General features: G+C 39.0%; 1 protein-coding gene and 1 non-coding gene across 3 annotated transcripts in view; both read left to right on the plus strand.

The window, feature by feature from the left end:
- Positions 1–24615, plus strand: part of Xrcc4 (X-ray repair cross complementing 4) — a 296572-nt gene that overhangs the window by 220289 nt on the left and 51668 nt on the right. The window contains exon 8 of one of the 2 annotated variants that reach the window (XM_059276448.1): positions 21067–21190. The exons of the other annotated variant lie outside the window; for it this stretch is intronic. Within the exon in view, the coding sequence (XP_059132431.1) occupies positions 21067–21157 (91 nt within the window). The 3' untranslated portion in view covers positions 21158–21190. Of the gene's footprint in view, positions 1–21066; positions 21191–24615 lie in introns of those variants that run through there. 2 annotated transcript variants of the gene reach the window in all.
- LOC131922077 (U6 spliceosomal RNA) lies at positions 2893–2996 on the plus strand. Its single transcript, XR_009382193.1, has one exon. It is a non-coding gene; the product is annotated as a U6 spliceosomal RNA (small nuclear RNA).

Below are 24615 nucleotides of genomic sequence, written 5' to 3' on the forward strand. Positions count from 1 at the left end.
CATGCATGCATGCTTGCGTGCATGTGTGTACTGTGGAAGTGTCTCCATGTGTTATCCAGGCTGACTTTGGTCTTCCTGAGTCACTTTCCCCGTATTTCAGGGATGTCACGATTTGCTTTCCCAGATACTGTTTGGAATTTTGTCATTTCTCTTTACCTCTTCATAACTTCAGCTCTTTTTGGTAGGCCATATTTGTTTCCTATTGCTTTAGTGCTCCTAATATCCTAAATATTGATCTTGTTTATCCGGCTTGCCATCTAAATTTTAATTTCTGTAAATGATGCAGAAGTTATGAAATTTAATCATTTTAATGTTTTCATGTCTTAAGCATAGTACTAAACCATATATAGATATAAATAGACAAATGATTCCTATGTGTGTTATATTATTTACCTTTACACATTGTACAGATCAGAAAACTCAGGTCTAGATAAATTAGATTATTTACTCTTAAACTAAGTAATTTTCTGGTTCTGTGTTTTAGGATAGACTCATCCCATTCCAAGAACTGTATTTTTAGCTACTATTATATGTAGATGGATTTGGGGCGATGCCAACTCACAAGAAATGACACGGAGACTTATTAATTATGAAAGCTCTTACCCTGACCCTCTACTGCCCATCCTGCTTTTTCTACACCTGCCTTCCTTCCTGTCTCTCAACTCCCAAGTAACCACACGGAGATCTCTTACTAATTATGAAAGCTTGGCCTTAGCTTAGGCCTGTTCCTAACTAGTTCTTATAACTTAAATGAACCCGTGTTTTTTAATCTGTGTTCTTTTACATGACTCAGTTAACTTTACTCTCTACTGTCCAATGTGTTTTTTCTGCACCTGGCTGGCAACTCCCCCTTTCTTTCTCCCAGCACTCTCTCTGTCTGGCAGTCCCACATATACCTCCTGCCTAGCTATTGGCTGATTAGCTTTTTATTAAAGCAATCACAATGACACATCTTCACACAGTGTAAAGGAATATTCTACAGCAGTTATACTATCATATTAATTTTGGATTGATTCCAGTGTGCCAAGTCATACTATGTTAAACATCTTAATTGAACATCTTTAATGTATTTAATTTTCATTGCAACTCTGTTAATTGGGGCAACATTTTTATACATATTTGTAAAATAACTTAATAAAGTTGAACTTCAGTGATGTTCAATTTCTTGCTTCAAACTGCTGTATTAACACAATAGAGACGTAATTGCAAGCCCTGTGAGTTCAGAGATTTGGTTAACAATAGCTTTGTGTCTTTAGGAGAGGTGAGGATAGAAAGTATTAGCATAACTAAGATTGTGCTGAACTTCGTTTTTTAAAACACTATCTTCCTAGGTCTGTTGGCTAAATCATGTACATCTTTTTCTGGAAAGGCAAGGGTAATTATGAATTGTTTAGACCTAGAATAATTTCTTTTCTTATATTTCCTATGGAAATGAGAATTGTCTATGCCTCTTTTCTGTTAACTCAGCAAATATTTTCCTTCTCTTTACTAATGAATGAAGTATAATGTCAGATGAAGGCAACATGTTTTGAAGGCCATATTTAAAAAATTGATAAAATTTGCTCTACATAGGCACACATAAACATTATATATGAAGTTTGGAAATTGCATATTCCAAATGTTCTACCTACTTCTGTATTTTTATTTGATTCCTAAAGTTGTTAATAATGTATGGCTTTTTGAATTTGAAATTCAACAATTTGAAATATTTGCATATATATTTATCTATATGGAGAATGTCATATAGAAATAGTTAATTCTTAAAGTGTGGCATATCTGAATTTTAAACTTCTTTATTGTCAAATTAGGAACCTAGAATCGAATTGCTATATATTTTCTAAGGTCATCAAAACAAACTTCTTTTATTATACAACTTTAATTTTATCATAATGTTTATGTTACTTGGAAAAGTAAACACTGTGGTGGTTTTAAAACAAGGTAGTTTTTATTAGCTTTCCGTGTGTTTACCTAGCTGTTGAGGCTGTGGCTCTCGCTTTCCCTGGTGCATGTTTTGATTAATGGCCTGCTGGCCTTGTTCCCAAGCACACTGACTATGGTCAGGTCACTTCAGTGATGATTTATTAATTGTGCTTGCAACTCCAAAAGTAAGATTGGTCATACGTATTATTATGCATTTTCCAATAGCATCAGGAATTATAATTTAAAATAAAGTTTGCCTGGGGGAGTTTATTTTATTTTATTTTATTTTATTTTAGCATTTTAAGTGTTCAGGAAGGACGAAATATTCATTTATTTTAAATTGTATGCAGTATTAACCACAATCTTGTGGCCTTTGAAAGCATGCCTATGAAATTATCAGGAAATTAGTCTTATAAGTAAATGTGTTTTAATTTCTATTTTAATGAAACCTGAAGATAATATACTTCAATAGAGCTTCCAAGAGTATTTTAAAATATATTTTTAATGTTCATAACTCCCTCTGGGAACAACCCCTACTAATACCTCCCATGTTAATGCATAAGTTCACATTGAAAAGCACTGGCAGATTTGGATATGTTGTAAAATAAATTTAATAAGGATCTGTGCTCCTCCTTCTGAGTTTCAAGTAAAAGGTCTTATTGTGTATAAGTTTCTATCATTTGAACAACTTTTATACCTATATCTCTACGCAATACATTAGCTGGAGAAAAACTATTGATTGGTATTGACAAAAAGAAGATGCTGTAGTAAGAATTCAAGAAAAATTTAAATAGAAGGACTATAAATGTGAATTTGATTATGAATGAACAGAAACTGAGAGATACTTAACATTGTTGTCTCCCTACAACCCAAGACAGATGAAGCATCACCTGCTTTTGAAAGTAATTTGATAGACATAATCTTTCCCAAAGCAAATTATCTATCTCTGTTTAGAAATCCACCTAAAAGTACTCACTCTGGCAGCGTATGTACTAAAATAGGAATGATAAAAAAGAAGATTATCATGGCCCCTATGTAAGGATGACATGCAAATTCATGAAGCAGTCTATATTTGCACACAAGGAATAAATAATCACAGAAAAATTAACCAAAAGAGGAGAAAGAAACCCACCACAACAAGAAAGTAACAGGAATGAATAAACCCAGTTCAAGAATAACTTTCATTATTAATGATTCCCATTCCAAAGAAAAAGATACAGACTAACAGGTTGGATGGAAAATAGGATCCGTTTTTCCAATGCATCAAAACAAAGCAAACCAACAGCAAAACAAAGCCACTCTTCTCCAGCAAGGACAAACATCACCATAGGTTAAAAGAATGGAGAAAGGCACTCCAAACAAATGGAACCAGGAAGGAACTATTATAATAGCTGACAAATAGACTTCAAACCAAAACTAATCAGAAGAGATAGGGAAGGACAGTACAAACGCATAAAAAAAATTAACCGAGAGAATATTACAATTCTAAACATGTATACACCTATCAGAAGGTCAACCAATTTTATAAATGTTTCTAAAACAGTGATAGTAGGTGACTTCAATATCCAGCTTTCACTGATAGACAGGTCATCCATATAAAAACTAACCAGAGAAATACTAGAGTTAAAAATTATCTTAAATCAAAAACCTCTAACAGACATCTACAGAATATTCCATCCCAACACTAATATGTGTATTTTTTTCTTGTCATCCCATGGAACATTCTACAAATTTAGCATATTCAGACACAAAACACACCTCAGCATATGCAGAAAATTGAAATAATACCTTGGGTCCTATCTGACCTCCATGAGTATCAACAACAATAGAAATGTCAAAAAGTATTGATCTTGGCTACTCTAACTAGTGTGAGATACAAATCACTAAGTAGTTTTAATTTGCATTTCCCTGATAGCTATCAGTGAATATTTCTTTAAGTGTTTCTCAGCCATTTATGTTTCCTCTTTTAAGAATTCCCTGCTTAGTTCTGTACCCCATTTTTAACTGGGTGATTTTTGTTCTTGGGGGGGGGGTGTTTGTTCATTGTAGGTTTTTTTTTAAATATATTTTAGATGCCTTCAGTGTAAAGTTGGTAAAGGTCTTTTCCCATTCAGTAGGTCACCCCTTTGCCAGAATGACTGTGTGCTTTGACATACAGAAGCCCTGTGAGCTTTGTGAGGTTCTGTTATTAATTGTTACTCTCAGTGCCTATTTCGTCGGTGTCTTGTTCAGCAAGTCCTTTCCTGTGCCGGCCAGGTCAAGCCTAGTCCCTATTTTCACTTCTCTCAGATTCAGGGTATCTTGTCTTATATGGATGCCCTTAATCCCACTGGAGTTGTTTTTTGTGGAGGGTGATATGCACAGATCTGTTTTCATTCTTCTACATGTAGCTATCCAATTTGACCAGGATTGTTTGTTGAAGATGCTGTCTATTCTCCAATGTGTATCTTTTATTTCTTTGTCAAAAATCAGGTATCCAAAGATTGTAAGAGATGGTGGTGATGGTTGCCTCCAGAGAAACACCACCTTCTAGATAGACCCACATGTGAATGCATGGAGACTGTGGCAGCACATATAAGACCTGCACAATTTAAGCCACACTAAACTCCAGCAAGGATTAGGAGAAGTGGGAACAAAGTCTTGTTGAAGAAGAAGATGGCTTAAAAATTGTCACATCCAGAAGGAGAACTGAAAGTGGCTTTGACTACATCCTCAAGACTTACGTAAGGTCAATGCTACCAAAATCCCAGCTTGGAAGGAGAAAGTGCGCATGAGTTGCCACCATTAGCCGAAAGGCTGTTGGCAATTGATGGCTACTAATGGAGTGAGAGTCAGTTTTCTCCAGGAATGTATTCCCAAATGAGCTGTTCATACCAGCTGATGGTTCTAAGCCATGTCCATACAGAAAGTACTAAGTAGACTCGGAGGGTTTAAAACAAAGCACATGAATTTGGGAGGGACAGTGGCAGGGAGGTACTCGAGAGGAGAAGGGGTAGATTTTATCAAAACAGTTAGCTATCCAGTACAAAATGTTCGGTCCTGAAAACATGCCCATAAGTAACATACAGACTGAATTACATGTTGTAATTACAAATATATGTGTGTATAAGTTCAGATAACATATTTGTATGTAACAGCAATTGATTAACAAAAAGAGACCATGCATTTGAAATAGAGCAATGTTAGATATGTTGGGAGGGTTTAGGGGTTGGAACAGCCAGTGGAAAATGATCTAGTTTTATTATAATCTCTAAAATAAAAGAAATAATTAGAAAGAGATCCAAAAACAATGAAGAAGAGAGAAGCTACTGAGAGCTGTCAGAACCAATTACAGCAGAATGAAATGAGAATTAGAATGGAATATTAGGAATATTACAAGAAATTTTATCTAAAAGTCATCAGGCAGGCCGGGCGGTGGTGGCGCACGCCTTTAATCCCAGCACTCGGGAGGCAGAGCCAGGCGGATCTCTGTGAGTTCGAGGCCAGCCTGGTCTCCAAAGCGAGTTCCAGGAAAGGCACAAAGCTACACAGAGAAACCCTGTCTCGAAAAACCAAAAAAAAAAAAAAAAAAAAAAAAAAAAAAAAAAAAGTCATCAGGCAAGTGGAAATGCCATATGGGAGGGTTTTGCCTACACGTCAGCATACCTGTAAGAAAATATCATCATGCTTTTGATAATGAACAAGAAGTCAAAGAAAATTTATGTCCTTGACCAAGTAGTTTTGCTTTCCTTGCCTTTTTTTAACTCTTGTATAAAATGAGGGCCTTACTCAGTTAAAATTATCTGATTAACATCAGCTAGATATAGCAACTTAGAGTATAGATTTCAAAACCCAGTTCCCCAGGTCTTCATGTTATCTTTAAGTACAAGTAAGAGTTGAGTATCACACCTGATTTTTTTTTTCATGTGTAGTGGAGTGTGTCTGTGTGTGGGGGAGTGCTATCTGCATCTGGAGGGCACATGAAGAAGACATTGAGTGTCCTCTTCTATAGCTCTCTGCCTTGGTCTTTGTCCCTTTGAGATGGGATCCCTCACTGAATGAACATAGTCTAGCTGCTAGCAAATTGCAGTTATCTTGGCCCCACAGCTTTTGGGTGACAAGTGCATGTGACCACATGGAGCATTTCAAAGTGTCTTGGGGATTAGAATTCAGGTTCTTGTGCGTTAACAGCAAGTTCTCTTACCAACCGAGTCATCTCTCTGACCCCCACTTCATGTTTTTATAACCAGTGACGATAAATAAGAAGGGAACTCCTATGGGAATTATAAATCAGGGCAGGCAATTCCTTAGCATACTTTCTAGAACATAATTGGCCCTTGGTATTATTATTTTTCATTGTGTTTTTATTTTTGAGACTTTTTTAATTACAAAAGTTCTCCCAGGCCTTTCTCCCCTCTAAACACTCCCATGTACTCCATCCCTGCTCTCCTTCAAACTCATAGCCTCTATTTTTCCATCAATTGTTATTGCATGCATATATGTATTTGCGTATACATATTTATCCCTAAATATAACCAGTTGAGGCCATATAGTTGTATGCATATTTTCAGGGTCGACTTACACTGGCCAACCAGCTGCTGTACACTTCTCTGGGGAAGACCACCTCTCTGGCTTTACCTGTTTTCCTGCAGGTTTTTGTGTAGAATTGAGGCCTCCTGGGTTTTCTCCCATCCAGTTTGGCATGTCCATTGGTGTCATCCTTGTTCAGCTCACATTTGGGCAGTCACGTTGGTGAAGCCTATCAGATGTAGCTTCTGATGTTACTAGGAGACACAATCTCACAGAAAAATCCCTGACCCTCTGGCTCTTACAGTCTTTCAACACCTTCATCCTCAGTGTTCCCTGATTCTCAGATATGGGAATGTTTTGTAGATGAATCCATTTGGACTCAGTTCCACAACTCTGCATATTGATTGGTTGTGGTTTTCCATAGTGCTCTCTGGTGCAAAGAGATTCCTTGATGAGGGCTGAAGACTACACTTATCTGTGAGTGTAAGGACAAATGATTATACACTATTGTTAGGGATTATGCTGGTTTAGTAAATTAGTGGCTGTAGATTCTCCTCCAATAACCATGATGTTTCTAGCACTGAGTAGTTTACTAGGTTTCCAGTTCCAGGCATGGTATCCTCTTTACTGAGTGGGCCTTAAATTCAATTAGAGAACACTTGGTTATGACCAAGGTATGTGTGCCATTACTGCGCCTGGAAAGTTATCCTGCCATGCAGGTCATTGATGTGGTTCATAGGCGTGATATATAGGTAGTACTGTTGGTTTCCTCCCTTCTTTGAAATATTGCATGGTGCCTTAAAGATAGTTAACAGGGAGATGACTTTCAGGTCACATCCAGCTCAGAGGCCTCTGTGCTGTGTTTCTGAAGCTTATGGTGTCTTTAGCAGTAGAAACTTGTCTTCCACCTCTAGGGGGTAACCAAGAATAATAGCAATAGGCTATGTGTTTTCAGAGTATCTTAGACAGCCCTGACCAACAGCTCAAAAGAGAGCGTCTCATGCCTGCTCTTGGGACTTTTTGAGTGCTCCTTGGCTCTTAGAGGGAGTGCTGTCAGCCCAGAAGAGAAAAGTTCATCAGAACTTTTATGTGTATGTATATACTCAACTACAAGCATTATGATTTGGGTGGTAAATATTTCATCATATTATCATTATTATTCTTAGTCTAAGATGCTTTCTACAGATGTTTGTCCCTAATTGTGTTACATGATCTTTCAACTCTTTCTATACCCTATTTTATGCCAGTAATATTCAATACCTTTTGCCATTTTATATCATTCTATTATAAATAGTAATATTTTTTATTAATTGAACACTAGGAAGTCCCATATTTGAAACAGGATTCTTTGAAGAAGATAATTTTTCTAATAGAAAATGTATTCAGCAAACATCTGAAAACCTAATGCTCATGAATAAAATAGTGAATTAGTTATTTTCTTACTGCTGTCACAAAATACAAGGACATGAACAAGGAAAGCGTTTTATTTAGGGTCACAGTCTGAGAGATACAATCTTTCACAGAGAAGGCATGGTGGGATGAGTATCAGCTGCTCACATTGCTTCCTCAGATGGAAAGCAGAAGAGAAATGGATGCTGGTGCTCAGCTGACTGTCTCCATTTCTTCTGTTCTATTTAGTTGTCCTATAGGATAGCAAATGGGGTAATGCCATTCACTGTTAGGGTGTGTTTTGTCTCCTCAGTTCAGTTGTATAGCTCTGGAAACAACCTCATTGACAATTAAGATTACCCTTCACAAGTTCAACCCTTGTCAAACACATCACTTAAATCATAACATCCTGCTCTTGGCCTCTGAAGTCCTGTGTATTCAAAATTCATTTAGTGCAACTTCAAAAGTCCCTGTAGTCTAAATAACCTCAATGCTGTTCAAAAGCCCGTAGTTTTCTGAGACTCAGAGCAGTCTTGTAACGATGAACCCCTGGAAAGTCAAACATTAAGTCATATACTTCTACTATACAAGGACACAGATTAGGCATTCTTATTCCTAATGGTAAGGATAAGGATATAGCAAGGAAAAATAAGCAAGAATTGCAGCAAGGCAAACACCAAGTGTTGAAGCTCTGTGTCCAGCACCTAGGGTTATGATTGGCATCATCTGTGTCTTATTGAGCTTTGGTTGCCCCATCTCTCTAGCTCTCTTGAGCCAGATTCACTCCATGCCTGCAGCTTTCCTAGGCAGGTATGTCAGATCTCATTGTCCTACTATCTCCAAAATCATGGCTTTTCTATTAGAACTTATAGTGAAGCTTCACAGATTCACACCATGGCCTCTCAGAGGCTGTGTGAAGGAAATCTGACCCAGAAAAATGCTGCCAGTCCTCAGCAGTTTCTGCCGCTGTGGTGCAAGCCTTTATGACTTCATCTTTCATTTTCAATGCCTGCGAAATGGGCACCATACCAACAGAGCCAAGATATATTTCCAATTTAAGATGCCTGGCCTCCTCTAACACAGCTGTTGTGCTTACTAAACCTTGAAAACAAAACAAAACACTTCACCCAGGTGTTTGTTTTCAAACAGGGAACCTCTTTGGGGACATTCTAGGCTCAGTCACTCTTCTTTCAGATGAATTTTCACTTTTAAAAGCTGATGCCTTTTTTGATGAGTGGGAGGATCTTGTTACTGTCCCAGTACACATCTCCAGGTTTCTCTTTAATAACACTAGTCACTTTGACAATTATATCCATTTTTCTATGCTCAGCTTGCCTACAACGATAAGCTCACACTCCTTTCTGTACCAAACTGCAAATTTGATTTCTCTCATGCAATGTAGTGGTTTATCTTCATTATCAGCTGGCTTTAGAATCACCATGGAAACACACTTCTGGTTGTACATGTCAGTGTATTTCCAGAAAGTTTTAAGTGAAGTGGGAACACTCACCCAGAGTTTGAATGGCAACTTTCCTTGGGCCAGGTTGCTGAGCTGGATACAAAAAGGAGATGAGCTGAATACCAGCACTCATCTGTCCCAGTCTCATGACTACAGACATGATGTAACTAGCCACCTCAAGTCTCTGTTGCCACACCTTCCCCACTCCAACTATTCCCTCAAACCATAAGCTAAAGTCAACCTACCCTTTCTTAAGTTGCCTTTGGCGGGTGTTGTCTTGCAGCAACAAGTGAAATAAAAGTATAAGACACTGTAGCTCTGGCTAAAAGAAGTGTGCAGTAAACCATGCCATAACCTGGATAGTATGATTTCTGGAAACTTCCGCTGCCAGACACTTAGAAATTGTTTTTAGATTCACTTCACTCAAATTATCAAGGCATCAGCAGAAAGTTGGGAGTGACGATAGCAAAGAGTCTATCCAATAGTCCAGTAAAAGTCGTTTGTCACCTCTGCTGTTTGAGAAAGTTTGAGAAGTTCCTAGATCCTGGACTATTTCAGCAGGAATTTGTCAGGTCTTGCTTGCTCCCAGGAGTCATGATGGGGAAGAAGGGGAATCAAGGGTATTCCTGTTTGGGTGAATGATATGCTTTAATGCATAGAAATATAGATCTGTTGTATTAGTCAGGGTTCTCTGAAGGAACAGAACTTATACACTGTATATCTATATATTAAAAGATGATTTATTGAAGTGGCTTACAGGTGGTGGTCCAGCTAGTCCAACTATGAGTCTAATCCCATGGAAAGGCCAATAATCCAGTATTTGTTCAAAGTGCAAGGCTGGATGTCTCAGCAGCCTCTGTCTGGAGCTGAGTCCTTGAGGACTACATTGGAATCACAAAGAGGTAGGATATAATACTAGAAAAGTAATGGCTCAGCAATGGGATGGATGAACTTGCCAATGAGAGTAAGGGCAAACAGGCAAAAACAAAAGACTCCTTCCATCTCTTGGGCAACCACTAAGAGTTAGCGCTCAGATGTAGGGTGGGTCTTCCCACCTTAAATTATCCACTCAAAAAATTCCTCACAATGTGTCCTGCTGCTTGGGTTTTAGTTATTTCTACATGTAGTTAACTTGAAAACCAAGATTAGCCATCAACTGTCAAAGATCACAAATTTGATGGTTTAATTATGTTAAGTTAAAAAGACAACTGAGACTGACCAGTCATGAAAACAGAGATGTTAATGTATATGAGCCTGAATTTTCTGGGAGAAAAGAGATCTGAAGCAAAAGGTTTAGTAGCCCTAAGCATTTGAGATTTGTAACAAATAGTCCTTAAAGTGAGTGAGAACAGGCAGCATGGCTGAGTGGTCCCCTCTTCAACAACACGAGTGATTCCAAAGTTGAATTTTAAACAGCAAATACAAGAAAAGCAGAGAAGAGCTGTGGTACCAACGCTCCATGCTTCATCCTTTAATGGGTGACAACATCTGTAGAATAATGAAATCATCCAGAGCTTGGATGTCTCTTGTGAAATATACTGGGTTCAATACCTGTATGGTTCCTTTCTGGTTCCTCAATGTGCTTGGGCTACTTTATTATCTGTCTCTGGCAACTTTTATATCATCTCAGAACTAGATTTAAATGTAGAGTAGCAGACAGTTAAATGGAGTTTGAAGAGAAAATTCCTAAGCAGATTTTATTTGTTTGCTTGTTTGTTTGTTTATATTGACTTCCGATCTCACTCTATATCCTGTGCTGGCCTCAAACTTTCAACAGTCCTCTTGCCTCAGGCTCCCAAGAACTGGTGTCAGAGGCAATCCACCACACTTGGCTGACTTGACTAAAATCAGTTCTTAAGTTAAGGTCTTTATGGACATTGAGTGAATCAAAAACAAAATTGGTTAGCCATGGTATCTGACTCCATAGTCTAGTCAAATAGAGAAAACAAAGATACATGAGATAAAATTGGTCCATTATATGGGCGATTGTGATAGTCATTAGCTCTTGTCACCAATAGTAAGCAGACCTCTCTCTGCCTTCTGTGAACATGGTTAAGTTGCACTTTATTGTTGTAGCTGAATGAGGCTATTAGAGCCATTCCTGACAACAAGTTTGGATTAAAAGTGGTACCTGTAAGGTAAAAGCCAGAAAACTTGCCTTAGTGACTGACAGTGTTGGTATCTGTCCATTCAATTTAAGGAATGAGGACAGCAGAGTCTAGAGTTACCCCATGCCCCAGGCCATCTCTGATGAGTGAAGAATAATTGAGAAGTTCTATCTTTGTTATTTCAGAGCACTTTGGTGTTAGATGTTATTTCATGTAACTGACTGGTAGGATGCAGGGACTTATCTAATTAAAGTATATTTTTACCACCTTTATGTTCCTATGTCCTCTTAAAAACAAAAAGCATTAGACAGCCTTGGCTAAAGTTTGTGACCACTGTCCTTGAGGGAATATTGACTTTAAGCAGAGTAGAGAGTTGGAAGAAAGGATTGCTTAGCTGTGCTATTATAAATGTATAATTATGAAACTTATTTCCATATGTGATAATTAACAATTTTCTTTACTCTTAAATAAATATAATTACATGGTATAGAAACTTCATAACAAATAAAATATTTTCAATTATCTTATTAAAAATTAACATTTTACTTAAAAAGAAAAATGCAACATTTTTAGCTTTTTTAAAAAGCAGGCAGTAGGAATTGATTTTATTATCCACAGACCTGTTTAAAAAATGCTCTTTTATAATCTTGTCTTGTGCCAGTTGGGCAAATAGAATCAGGCTCCTAACTGAAAGGTTAAGAGAAAAAACACTCAGAGGTTTGACATCACCTCGCCCCACCTAATGACTTCACTTTCCATTTGATTTACTGTTGTCTGGCGCTTAAAAGAAAATGTAGTTATCCAAAGGAAAGCTGCTGTCTTTGCTTCCTCAAATATGCAGTTTAACCACAGTTGCAGATGGTCCAGGGAACTTGTAAAGTGACTGATTTTTTAGTCATACCATTTGTGAGGTGTGACCAGAGTGAGATAGTACTTTCTGTTCCCTTCCTACATATGTGACAATATCTGTTTTAGCCCATTCATGGGTTACACCAAAATGCAATGTAGTGGGTAAGTTATATGTTATAGATGTTTATTTCTCACAGTTCTCTGTCTGTAAAGTCCATGATCAAGGTACAGTCTAAGATTCAGTGTCCAGTGAGGGCTTTCTTGCTACATTGTTACCTGGTGTGCTGGTTAGTTTTATGACAACATAATACAATCTAGAGTCATCAGCAAAGTGGGAACCTCATTTGAGAAAATGCCTCCATAAAATTGTGCTGTAGGCAAGCCTGTAGGGCGTTTTCTGAATCAGGAATTGATATAGGAGGTCTCAGCCCATTGTGGATGGTTCCATCCCTGGAATAATGGTCTACAAGAAAGCAGGCCGAGCAAGCCATGAGGAACAAGCCAGTAAGTAACACCCACCGATGGCTTCTGCATCAGCTCCTGCCTCGGGGCTCCTGCCCTGACTTCCTTTGATAATGAACAGGGATATGGAAGCATAAGGCCCTTTTGTGCCCAGGTTGTTCCCTGAGACACCTGGGAAAAGAGATCAGTGCTGTATCCTGGGATGGAAAAGACACAGCAGTGAAAAGAGGCCTCAAGGAATCCTGTCCTGTTTTTCCACGGGGCACCCATCTGTTCATAAAAGCAGACCTCTAGATGTGCGTCCTTCCTCACAAGGCTCCGCATCTTCCTGCATCCAAATGGAAAGTTTCAACATGACTTTTGAAGAGCAACATCATTCAAGCCGTTGTCATATGTCTATCTTTTGATTAGTTGTAAATTGCATAGAAAATTGCCCTAATGAAGCAGGGATTGAGGGGCTTTATTCAGCTTGCAATTACTGTCATTATGATCTTTGTTATACTTCTTAGAGGTTAGTTTAGTATCTCTAAAATAGCCTGCACTGCCTGAGTTTTTGTGTTTGGAAACAATCATCCAGGCACCTTATGCATTACACAATGTATCATCTCTTTAAAAAGGCATCTCTGGCTTGGCTCCAAGGTACACACCTCTGTAATCACAAGTTTGAAGCCACCCTGGGCTCTACAGTAAAACCCTGGCTCAAAATAAATAAATACACACATAAGGCAGAAAACATCAAAATACTAGGGTAGATATAAAAATATCTAGCAAGGTAGGAGACCAGCCTTCAAGTTTACCTTGTGTTGAAAACTAACTTATGCCTTGTTTAGCTTCTTTCAGATTGGTGTTTTTCATGCACGTCACTGCTTTGTGGAACCCTTCTTGTGCGGCTCCTTTCCAGACTTCCAGTGCTGCAGCCTGAGCACATTGTCTGGGATGTTAGTTCCTAGTCTCTTAACGAGTCTTGTGGATTTCAAGAAAGTTCAAAGCCCTTAGCCTAACACACAGAGCCTTCCTTTTGTGAGCTTGGCTTTGCTTCACTCTTAACTCCGAAGTTGCAAAGTGGCAGACCGTTAGCAGAATTCAGTCACGTCTGCATTTGGCCTTCTTTCCTTGTGTTTTCTTTAAAAGTTGGCATTGACATTTTAACTTAAGAGGGAGAGATTTCTGACTTCTCTTGAAATTAGAACATTGTTGCCACATACAATGGCAAATGGCTTTTCCAACTGTTTTCTTTAGAGAGTATATTCACTCTTTAGTTTTCTTTTTTAGATTAAGTCACTAATTGTATTATAGGAGTGTGTGTATGGATGTGGGCGGGCACATGCCACAGTATGCATGTGCGTGTCAGAGGCCAACTGAAGAGAACCAGTTTTCTCCTCTCACCACATGCATCCTGGGGATCAAACCGAGGCTATTAGATCTGGGCACAAGTCAATAAGCCGTATTGCTGCTCCTCATTCTTTAATTTTCTCTACCCTTCACTCACAAAATTCATCGTTTTTGGTAAGTTTGGCCATTTAGGTTACTTCTCTCTCTAGTCTTTTCACCAGCCACTTTTGAAGTGTTCATCATCTGCAGTGCTGTACTGCACCAAGTTCCTCCCAAGTTGATGGTCATTCCTGTTAGGGATGGCCTCTTGCCTTTCCAGGTCTGTGTCGCACTGGCCCGTGGACTCCCTCAATCTACAGGAGAAGCAAGCACATTCTCCAGAAAACTCCCCCAACCTCCCCTCTGTCTGCTGGCCTCAGAGTGAATTATGTTTGTCACAAGTCTTCAGTAGCATTTATGTGGTTTTTTTTTTTTTTCCTTTCCTTGTGGTTGGTACATTTTTTTTAAAGAAACACACTATGCATGCAGTGTCTCTTTCCATCAGAGAATGTGCCTCTTATACCAACAGTAACTGACTTAACTCCCCAGCTTATAATGATAAGTAAGCTTTGTCACTTCTAAATCATGACCTGCTAAAGTTAGGAAATTTTTCCAGCTGATATTGCAAGCTATAGAGATCAGTGAATAGTCTATTCTTCTCACCTTACATGAAGATCTGATAACCAGCAGTCTGTTAGCATACTGAGGCTAGACCTGGAATCTTGGATTTTCTGTGCTTGTTCTAGCCTCTCAATTGTATATTGGATTTTCATAATTCTTACTTCTTCCACTTATGTGTCTACCTACTTGGAACATCCATCATAATTTCTTATTTTTTCTTAATTAAAATATTAATGATTTTGGAGTACCAGTGACCAAAAGTTCTCTATTTAGAAAGATCAGCACAAATTGGGGCATTAAAACATGTCTGAAGACTGCTGTGTGACTCAGTTTTCTGATTTATTTGATTAGTTTTTCCTAATCTATTTTATTTCACTAATTCAATAAACATGTAAATCCACTCAGGTTTGTCATTTGAATGAACTAAATTGACCCAAGCATTCATATTTGCCTACACTTTGTCATCAGAAAGGAAGACATGAGATACATGTTCCATGGGTCCACCCTCCTTCGCAGACAGGAATGAGATTGTGAAGCACTCTGTCCGGTACTTTAGGATCTTAGCTCATCGCCGCTTCTCCTTCTTTTCCCTAGTATAAGTCAAAGCTTTCCCATGGTTCTTTTTTATTTTAATATTGAGATATGAAAACTGGTATTCACTTTCACTTGAAGAATCAGAAGAAAAAGTGAGGTGATATGTTTCAAATGTAGGAAAAGGAAGAAGAACCATCAGTCATTCCTGCAAGGCCCTCAGCTGAACTCCACTCTCCCTCCAGAGACTTTCTAGTCCTTAATGCAGGGCAGTCAAGCACACACCAACATCTTTAAGACAGAAGTGATACAGTTAATCACTAAGGATTCCATTCATGAAAAAGCTCGGAAAAGGTGTCATAGATCATTTTATTTGATATTTAATTATTATGGTAAAAAGGGAAATCAATAATGCCTAGTTAAAGATGTGTAACAAACTTTATCATATACATCCTAACTCATAGACTAAAGTATTTTTCCATTCTCCACTGAAAATCTTAATGACATAATGTACTGAGGTGGAAACCATTCAGTCTTGTATCATAGAGAACACAGTACCTGAAAGTATTACCATTTAAATTACCTAACTTGTTCCTCCAGATATCACATGTAGGAGATTCAGGCTTAATTTTTTTCATGTTAAAATGTCTTAGAGTCACATTGTCTTTCCTGATTTTTTTAAGTTCGAATTTTAGCAGTTTTATTGTTTTAGGATTTTATCTATGCATATGTGTTTTGATCAAATCCATACCTAGAACCTTTCCCTCCAGCTCCTCTACTTTTCCTTCCCAACTTCAGATGCTGTTTTTTCTAGATCCACGAGGCCTTCATTCACATGGATATAGGACCATCTACAGAGCATAGGTGGCCCATCAAAGGCTGTAGCCCTGAAGCAAACAAACTTTCCCTCCCCAGGCAGCCATCAATTGGCAGTAGCTCCTTAGCCAGGAGTGGGACTTTCTGACTCCATGCAGGTATTTGGAGCGGCTTGATCGTGTGCAGATCATACACATAGAGTCCTAGCTGCTATGAGTTCATGGGTCCAACAGCCTGGTCATGTCCCTCACAGGGCTGTTGCTCATTAGCCCTTGAAATCAAGCAAAGACTCTTTTATATGTAAAAATAGTGTTAGGTACATTCAGTAACGGGACTCTAAAAGCAAATATATTTTCTTATGAATTAAAATTCAGAAATGTACAGGTAGACTCTGGCATAACCATGCCAGGAAGGAGTAGGTAGGGTAAATGAAGAAGTCACAGCTTTTGTGGGAAAAAAAAAATGGGTCATTGTACTGTTTTTGGAGTCTCTCTGTTGTGTTTTTCATGACTTGCTGTATTGTATAAACAAAGGAGTTGAAAATAAGCCTCTTTCCAGAACAATTCTGATTTAGTCGTAGTTTTAGAAAATACCCAGCCAAAAAAAATAAAATGGCTGTAGTACAGAATTGTGCAACAAATTAATAGCAATCAAAGGGAGAGTTGTTGGTTTCATTACAATAGCCTTGATAAATTAAAAGTAATAAATTCAGTTGCAAACCATGAGTCTGTTCTTACAAATCTGAGTGGTAATTTTTTTTTCTGTTCCCAGTGGTATTTCCTCTGGGGTTTATTCACAGGGGTGGAGGCATGGTCTGTGACCCGCCCCCCCCTTCTGTCACTCCACCCTCATGCAATGTGGCAACTAGCTTTCAAAAGCTGAAAACATGACGTTTCACAGGAGCTTGTTATTCATTTTCCAAAGTTCGCTTGACATTAGCCTAAGATATCCACATCCCTGGCATGTGTTCATTTAGGAAAGTTAGACCATCGAGCACTTAATTCCTGGTTAGTAAGATAATATCCGCAGCTGGGTGAGGTCTGGGGGAAGGAATAATTTGGTGAATCTCTGGCTGAAATCAAAGTGGCTCTCTTGGGACCAGTGGACTAGGAATTGGTCTGTCTGCATGAATTTCAGTTTCCTTTCTTAACTCATCAACTTTCTGTCAGAGAATCTCTGAAGAAAGCTCCCTGTCAGGCTTCTTGTTGACTTTGCTGGTGTACAGATTGGAGTTTCTGTCTGACTGCTTGTCTTGTTCTTTTTATAGCTAGAGCCGTTAGCCGTGGTCTCTCCTTGTTTAGTGCTTTCTGATGTGATGGTCTGGTAGTGCATTTTATTTTTCACTTACTCATATTTTTTCCTTTGGTGCTTCAAGACAGTGTTTCTTTCTGTAAGCCTTGACTGTCCTGGAATTTGCTCTGTAGACCAGGCTGGTCTCAAACCTTGAGATCCCCCTGCCTCTGCCTACCAAGTGCTGGGATTAAAGCTGTGTGCCACAATACCCGGCCAAGATGTGCAGTTTATGAAGCACAGAAGACTCTCTATATTTGCCATAACAAATAGAATAATAGCAATAAATACAGTCACTATTTAGTTAGCACTTGCTGGGTTTTCATCATAATAACACACAAACTCTTCAATCCATATAATAATCTTACAACTTACTCTTATCGACACCAAACACACAAAGAAACTGATACTGGGAAGTAAGTAAAGCTCAAGAATATATATATAGCTGTGAAAAAAGCATTCAATCCCCTGGAAGAAAAACGTGCCTGATGGTAATCTTACTCTACAGTGAAAACAAATGAGGAGAGGCCAGTGATAAGTATGTGTGTTGCTGTCAAACTTAGCTCTGCCGTCATTTTCTTCTCAGTGGTGTTATTTGCAATAAACCAAGCAGATATTGGTCAAATTACTGAAGGATCGTTGATAACAGTTTTCCTGCTTTAGAAGTCTATATTAAATTTTCAGGTATTGACATTATTATGATATTTTTTAGTCATATAACTGTTTTACCCTAGACGTGGTTCTGAAAAGTTGAGTACTACTGGCCTCTGTCACCAGTTGTAAAGAGATGTAACCGAGAAGTAAAAGACTGCTCCAATACATGCATTGACCCTGAGTGTTCAGGATCAGCCCTTGCTAGAGTGTGGCATTCGACACGCATACTGCCAAGAAGTAATGACACAGATGTTTCATGACAGTTTCCCCCATTCTCCTGCCCATGCTTAGCCCACATTTTCACATAAGTCTAGTTAATATAGTCTTAGGTAGATAGACTGGAAAAGGATGAGTGTTGACAGGGATGGTCTTGGAGTCTGATTGGTATGTGTCCCATTCATAAGTTTCAGGGGTAGTATGAAAGAAAAGGAGACATTTTGTTCAGTGCAGTATCATTGGCTTATGCATATACATGTATATGCAAACATGTATGTACACATACACACATAATTTTTTCTTGAGTTAGAATTACTTGAGGCTAGCCTCAAACGCACTGTGTAGCCAAGGGTGAGTAGAACATTTAATCCTCCTGCCAATGCCTCCTAAACGCTGGGATTCCAAATGTGTACCTCCATGCCCAGTTTATATTGTACTGGGGACTAAAGAACTCCGGTCTTTCTACATGCTAGGTGGACACTCCACACCTCCACACCTCAGCTACATTGGCAGCCCACACATTATCCATACTGTTTTGTAGACAGTGGACAACCCAAGATCCTAGGACACAAACAAAAGGATAGCAGCTCTCTATATCGTACAATTCCAATTGAAAGAGGAAAAATAAGGACAAGTTAAATTATATTAATGTTGATGTTTGACTCTTCCAACTTGGCAGTTTACATAACATTTTATAATTCAGAGCAGTTTTCTTGATTCATGATGTAAATTACACAGGAAATGCAGGCAGGCATCTAATAATGCAATCATGAAATCTTCTTGAGTATTCTTTTCCATACAATAGCTCTACTAGTTCAGTTACTTCACTGGGTCAGTGAAAGTTGGTTTTCAATTTATTCAGCTTTTTCTTTCAAGGATAATCTGAGATTTCTTTACATCGCAGAAGGAAAATGTACTGAACAGTACATCTTGCTCATATATTAACCTGTGTATAACTTGATGTTTTATTTCCATAACTAATATTTTATTTATGTTTTCATAACAGAAAATATAAAAACAGAGTTTCATGTTATATACAAAGGAGTTTGTAGCTGGAAGTTTTCCTGTGTCCCGCTTGGTCCTGCACCCAGAGTCTTCTATCAATTACAAATTGCATAGCCATGGCCTATGGCTCAGTTTTCTTGCTAGTTAGCTCTTATAACTAAACCCATCCTATTTCTATTAATCTGTATATCTCCGTATGTTACATGGCTTTACCTGTGTGCTATTACATGCTGCTCCCTGGATGGTGGGATGGTGTCTCCCCTACCTTTCCTTTCTCCTTTCACTATCTCCCTTGAATTTTCCCACCTGGCTACATCCTCCCTGCCATAGGCCAAACAGCTTTATTTATCAACCAATCAGAGCAACACATATTCACAACATACAGGAAGACATGCCACAGCACTTCCCCTTTTCTGTCTAATCAAAAAGGAAGGTTTTTAATTTAATATAGTAAAATTACATATAGCAAAACAGTTATCAAGCAAGAATTATAGTTGTAATATCTAGTCTATTTGTATTTGGCAAATTTAAAGAAAATATTGTATCTATCCTATATTTGTGAGTCTAAGGTTTCATATATTTTATCATAACCAAGGAAAACTATAACTATCTAGTCTTCAACTACATCAAAGACCCAAAAGGATATAATATTACCTAAGTAAACAGGAAGAGCATTGTAAGCAACTTCCAAAAGTCTAAAGTGACAGACACATCTGGCTGCTTGGACAGTTACCCAAAGTCCTTCTGCAAAGTTGGGGCATCTATTTTTCAGCCTACAGGCCTAGAGTCTCTCAGTGGCTTCTCTCTGTGTCCTGTAGAATGTCTGGCAGTTTCTTCTGCAAAACAGGAACCTGCAGAAACATCTCACCTTGCAAAGATCAGTGGTCACCTTCCTATGGGTTCTGCATATCCAGTTGATACGACATTTTGTCAAGAAGTCCAGGCAAGAACAGTTTCTTGCCCAAGTGGCTTTTTTTGCCAAGAAGAAGATAAACTGCACTTTTAGGACTGAAACGGCAGCCTTGGTTGCTGACTACAGCCATTTCAGCTTTTCAACATGGCAGAGGTAATTCACGCTCAGCTCTAGGCCATGTGTACCATCAACTCTCAGAAGCAGTGGGTCTATGCCTCCATTAAAGTAGCATGTACCCCAGAAACCTCTTTTTTGTTGCTGTTTTGGTTTCTTTCTTTCTTTCTCTCTTTCTTTCTTTCTTTCTTTCTTTCTTTCTTTCTTTCTTTCTTTCTTTCTTTTTTAACTAGCAAAAGCTAAATCTGCCACACAGTGCTACATGTGGCTTGGAGACGCCATTGTGTACTGCAGGGGGAATCCTCCATGCTGCGCTCAAGCCCTAATGCTGCAGCATCTCGTGACCCACATGAAACAGGAAGCAGGAACCTGGTTTTGGCTTCGTTTAGAATAGCTTATTAAGTATTCTCAGGTTTCAGGAGGAAACTCAAGCGTTTGGCACCATTTGTGGCTAAAAGTTTTTCCTGTGTCCCGCCTGGCTATTGGCCAATCAGTATTTTATTTATCAACACACATTCACAGCATACAGAATGACATTCCATAGCAGTTGTAATGGAGATAATAAAGGTCTGAATGGCTAATAGCTAGGCAGGAGAGGATAGCAGGATTTCCAGCAGAGAGAGAAGAAATAAAAGGGATGAATCTGGGTGCTCAGGAAATGCCAACGGAAGGCAGAACAAGTCGAACATATGGGACAGAGGAAAGGTAATCCAGGCACATGATGGAACATAGAGTAACAGAAACAAGTTAATTAAGTTATAAGAGCTAGTTAGAAAAAAAAGCCTAAGCTAAGGCCAAGCTTTTATAATTAATAATAAGTCTCTGTGTTGTTATTTGAGGGCTGGTGGTTTCAACCGGAAAGCAAACTATACCCAATTGCACCAGGAAGTAGATCATCTTCAGGAAGCCAAGAGGGTATGTTTAAGGTAGGAGCAACTTCGTCATGGCTCACACAAGCTAAAAACACCTGTTTTTACAAGTCTAGTAGAGTAAATTTATCCTCTAAACAGAATGTTCACCATTACAAAGGGAGCCCAGTCATTAGATTATTCAGCGATGTAAAGATCAGTGTGGGAATTTGAACTTTTTTTCTGTTTGTGATCAAGTATCTCCACAGTGTAATTAGAAAGGATAGAAAGAAGCCTGGTAAGAATAAAATGACACCTGGGGAAATAACAATCCTAAGAAAGTCAAACCTTTTACAGAAAAAAGTACATTTTCCCTTACAGTAAAACACACTGGTATAAATATACTCACACGGTTTGTTAAGTGGTTACATTTCAATGGTAAACAACAAACAATACGTGTCTCTACTTCTCTGCTCACATTTTTGTAAAAAGTCTCTATACTTTTGAAAGTAGATGAAAGAGCTGCTCAAGGGGCCAGAGAATATCAGTAAAGTATTTGTTGTATAATGATGTCGACTGCATTCAGATCCCTGCACCCCCTGAAAAACCACACATCTGTAACTCCAGCTCCAATTTAATTCTCCCTACTGTCTTCTAGGGATGAGTTCAGGGCTTGTGTTATTGCCAGGACTGTCACCAAGGTAGTGATGTGTCTTTTTCTCAATGAATCTATAGCTGGAAGTTTTCCTGCATCCTGCCTGGTCCATAGCCACTCAGACCCAAGTAAACACACAGAGGCTTATATTAATTGAAACTGCTCAGCCATTAGCTCAGGCTAACTACTGACTAGCTCTTACACTTAAACTCAGCCCATTTCTGTTAATCTATATGTTGCCACATGTTCTGTGGCTTTACCTGTGTGCCATTACATGCTGCTCCCTGGACTGCAGACTGGTCTCTCTTGACTCAACCTTCTTTTTCCCAGAATTCTCCTTGTCTGCTTATCCTGCCTATACTGGCCAATCAGCATTTTAATAAACCAGTATACAAAAGCATTATCCCACAGCACGAATCCTATTGACAAGGCTGAGATTTGATTTACTCTCTTATGGCAACATACTTATCCTTGGTTTGTTGGTACCTATTGTACAACAGTTTCCTCCAAGACTGAAACATTCCACCCTGATAGGAAGCTTCTTAAGTGGGAAGACAAACAACTCAAAAGAGCTCAGAAAGTCCCTGAAACTGACAAGATGTAGTAGGTAGCTGTTCCAGCTTTGACCTGGAAGTACTACCCCCAGTGAGGTTTCCGATAACTGTCATGCCTACCTATGCCCTGCCCCTGAGGCAGGGCCGAGACGGGAGCCCTTGAGACCTAAGATCCAGATGTGCTGGCTCTCTTGGTTCCTGTAATCCTGGATGCGGAATGTTAGAACAGGCAGTGTTCTCCAGAAAACAGCGCTGGACAGCACTTCACCTCTCCCAGACCCTGTAACCTATCCCTTTACTTGTAAGTTACCCCACAAAATAAACCTCCCTTTAACTACGTGGAGTTGCCTTAATACTTCCACCAGTATCTAGTGCCCAACATGGGGCAAACTCTAAAGGGGTGGGTGGCTTCCACCCTCAGCCTCCTCTGTGGCTGCTGTGGCACACTTTCCACACTTACCACACTTCCCTGTCTCTTCTGCCCTGTCTCTTTTAAAATGTCCACCCTTCCTGGGGACCAAACACTTACCCATTCAGCCCTTAATCTCCCGGTACTGTTTCTTCCCTTCCTTTGCTTCTTCCTCCCCAGCTGGCAGTTAACTGAACCTGCCTGCCAAGTTCCATATAACCAGGGAGCACCTCCATGGTTCCATTCCCAAAGAAAGGGAGCAGCTATGCCTGGTCTCAGTTCCCCTGGCAAACTTAGTCCCCAAACCGGTGAAAAATGCTATGAGTGAGATGCTCCCCCCCTCCCCCGCCTCACTGCATGCTGGCTTACACATGGGCCCAAGGCTTCCACAGTCTCACCTGGTTAAAATAGATGGCGCACCATCCACCGGCTGGCTCCCTGAATGTGATGCTTCCTTGGCTACAAAGGCACTGAGACAGACTTGGAGTGGCCTGGAGCTCTCTGTTTCCTGAAGCTCCAGGGAATCACAGGAAGAACTGCCTATGCTGCCTTGGGGACACTCTGCTCCCTCCTCAGCTACCGGCAGCCAAAGTCTTCAGTGGAACCTGCTTTAGAGCTACACCAGCAACACCTGCTGACTGAAAAGCACTACTACAACATTAAAAGTGCTACTATACCATTGAAAGCAAGGTAAGACAAGCAAGCCAGTGTTTATTTTCAGGTAAGAGTACTTCATAATTTTACACCTTGAAACTAACAAATTTTGAGTAATTCTTAAAATATGACCGAAAACATTACCTCACAAGAATTTAAAACCTTTTTTTGCCTGTTTGATGACTTATATTTTTTCTGGAAATATACGACTTTCCAAAGGCGTATCTGGCCTGTACCATTTTGGCATTTACCGTAATAATTCACACAGCATTCAAATACTGGTTTAATAATAATAACAAAGATGAGTCATTATTGGGACTGATATAGGCTGTAAAAAATAGCAATGAAAGCTTACATAAAAAGATTCTTTCTCTGGAATCTGCTAACCAGGATTTACAAGACAGTAATAAAGATTTACAAAACAGGCTTCTTAGTTTTGAATCTGCTAACTTAATACAAGAACTTTAGTCCATTAATAATAAACGTATAGCCAAAATTGATTTTATTGATAATAAATATGAATATTTAATGGATAGAACAATAACTCTCCAGAGTGAAGTTGTGGCTACTCCGACACTTTGTAAGGAAGAAAGATTATCATTAACTGATAAAATAAGGTCTGTGGAATCATGTGTTTCAGAACATAAAAGGTCACATGATTTCATGAGAAATCTGGAATCCCTAGCAAAAGAGGAGGTTCACTCCCTAGAACAGACTCTAGGTGCTCATTTGCAAGCCCTGGGAGAAACTCTCAATAAACATGACAAGGGACCTGATAAGCACAAGGGCAAGACCATACAGGTTGTAACATCTCCAGATGGCTCTCATACAATGGCTTATCCTGTCATCATCCGTGAGAGGCCAGCAGATGATACACACCCTGAGCCATATGTGACATATACATTACAACCGACTTCAATGAGGGACTTTAAAAATATGAAGGAAGTCATGGTCATGTATGGGATATATTCAACATATGTTAGACAGATGTTAAATTCATGGTCTACCTCACATAGAATCATTCCAGATGACTGGCATCAGTTAATTTCAGCTATTCTAGAATATATCCAGCAGTTACAGTGGAAAAGCTGGTTGAGAAAAGAGGCAAGAAATTTAGAGCAACAAGGTAAACTCAGAGATTTTGAGATCTCCCAAGATCAAATTCTTGGTGAGGGATGTTTCGCTGATAGGAATGTACAAGCCACTTATGATGAGCCTACAGTATCCTATGCTGTACAGCAGCTATAAATGCTTGGGAAAAAATTCCA

The sequence above is a fragment of the Peromyscus eremicus genome, chromosome 11, assembly GCF_949786415.1.
Source record: "Peromyscus eremicus chromosome 11, PerEre_H2_v1, whole genome shotgun sequence".
In the NCBI taxonomy this organism is placed as follows: Eukaryota; Metazoa; Chordata; class Mammalia; order Rodentia; family Cricetidae; genus Peromyscus; species Peromyscus eremicus.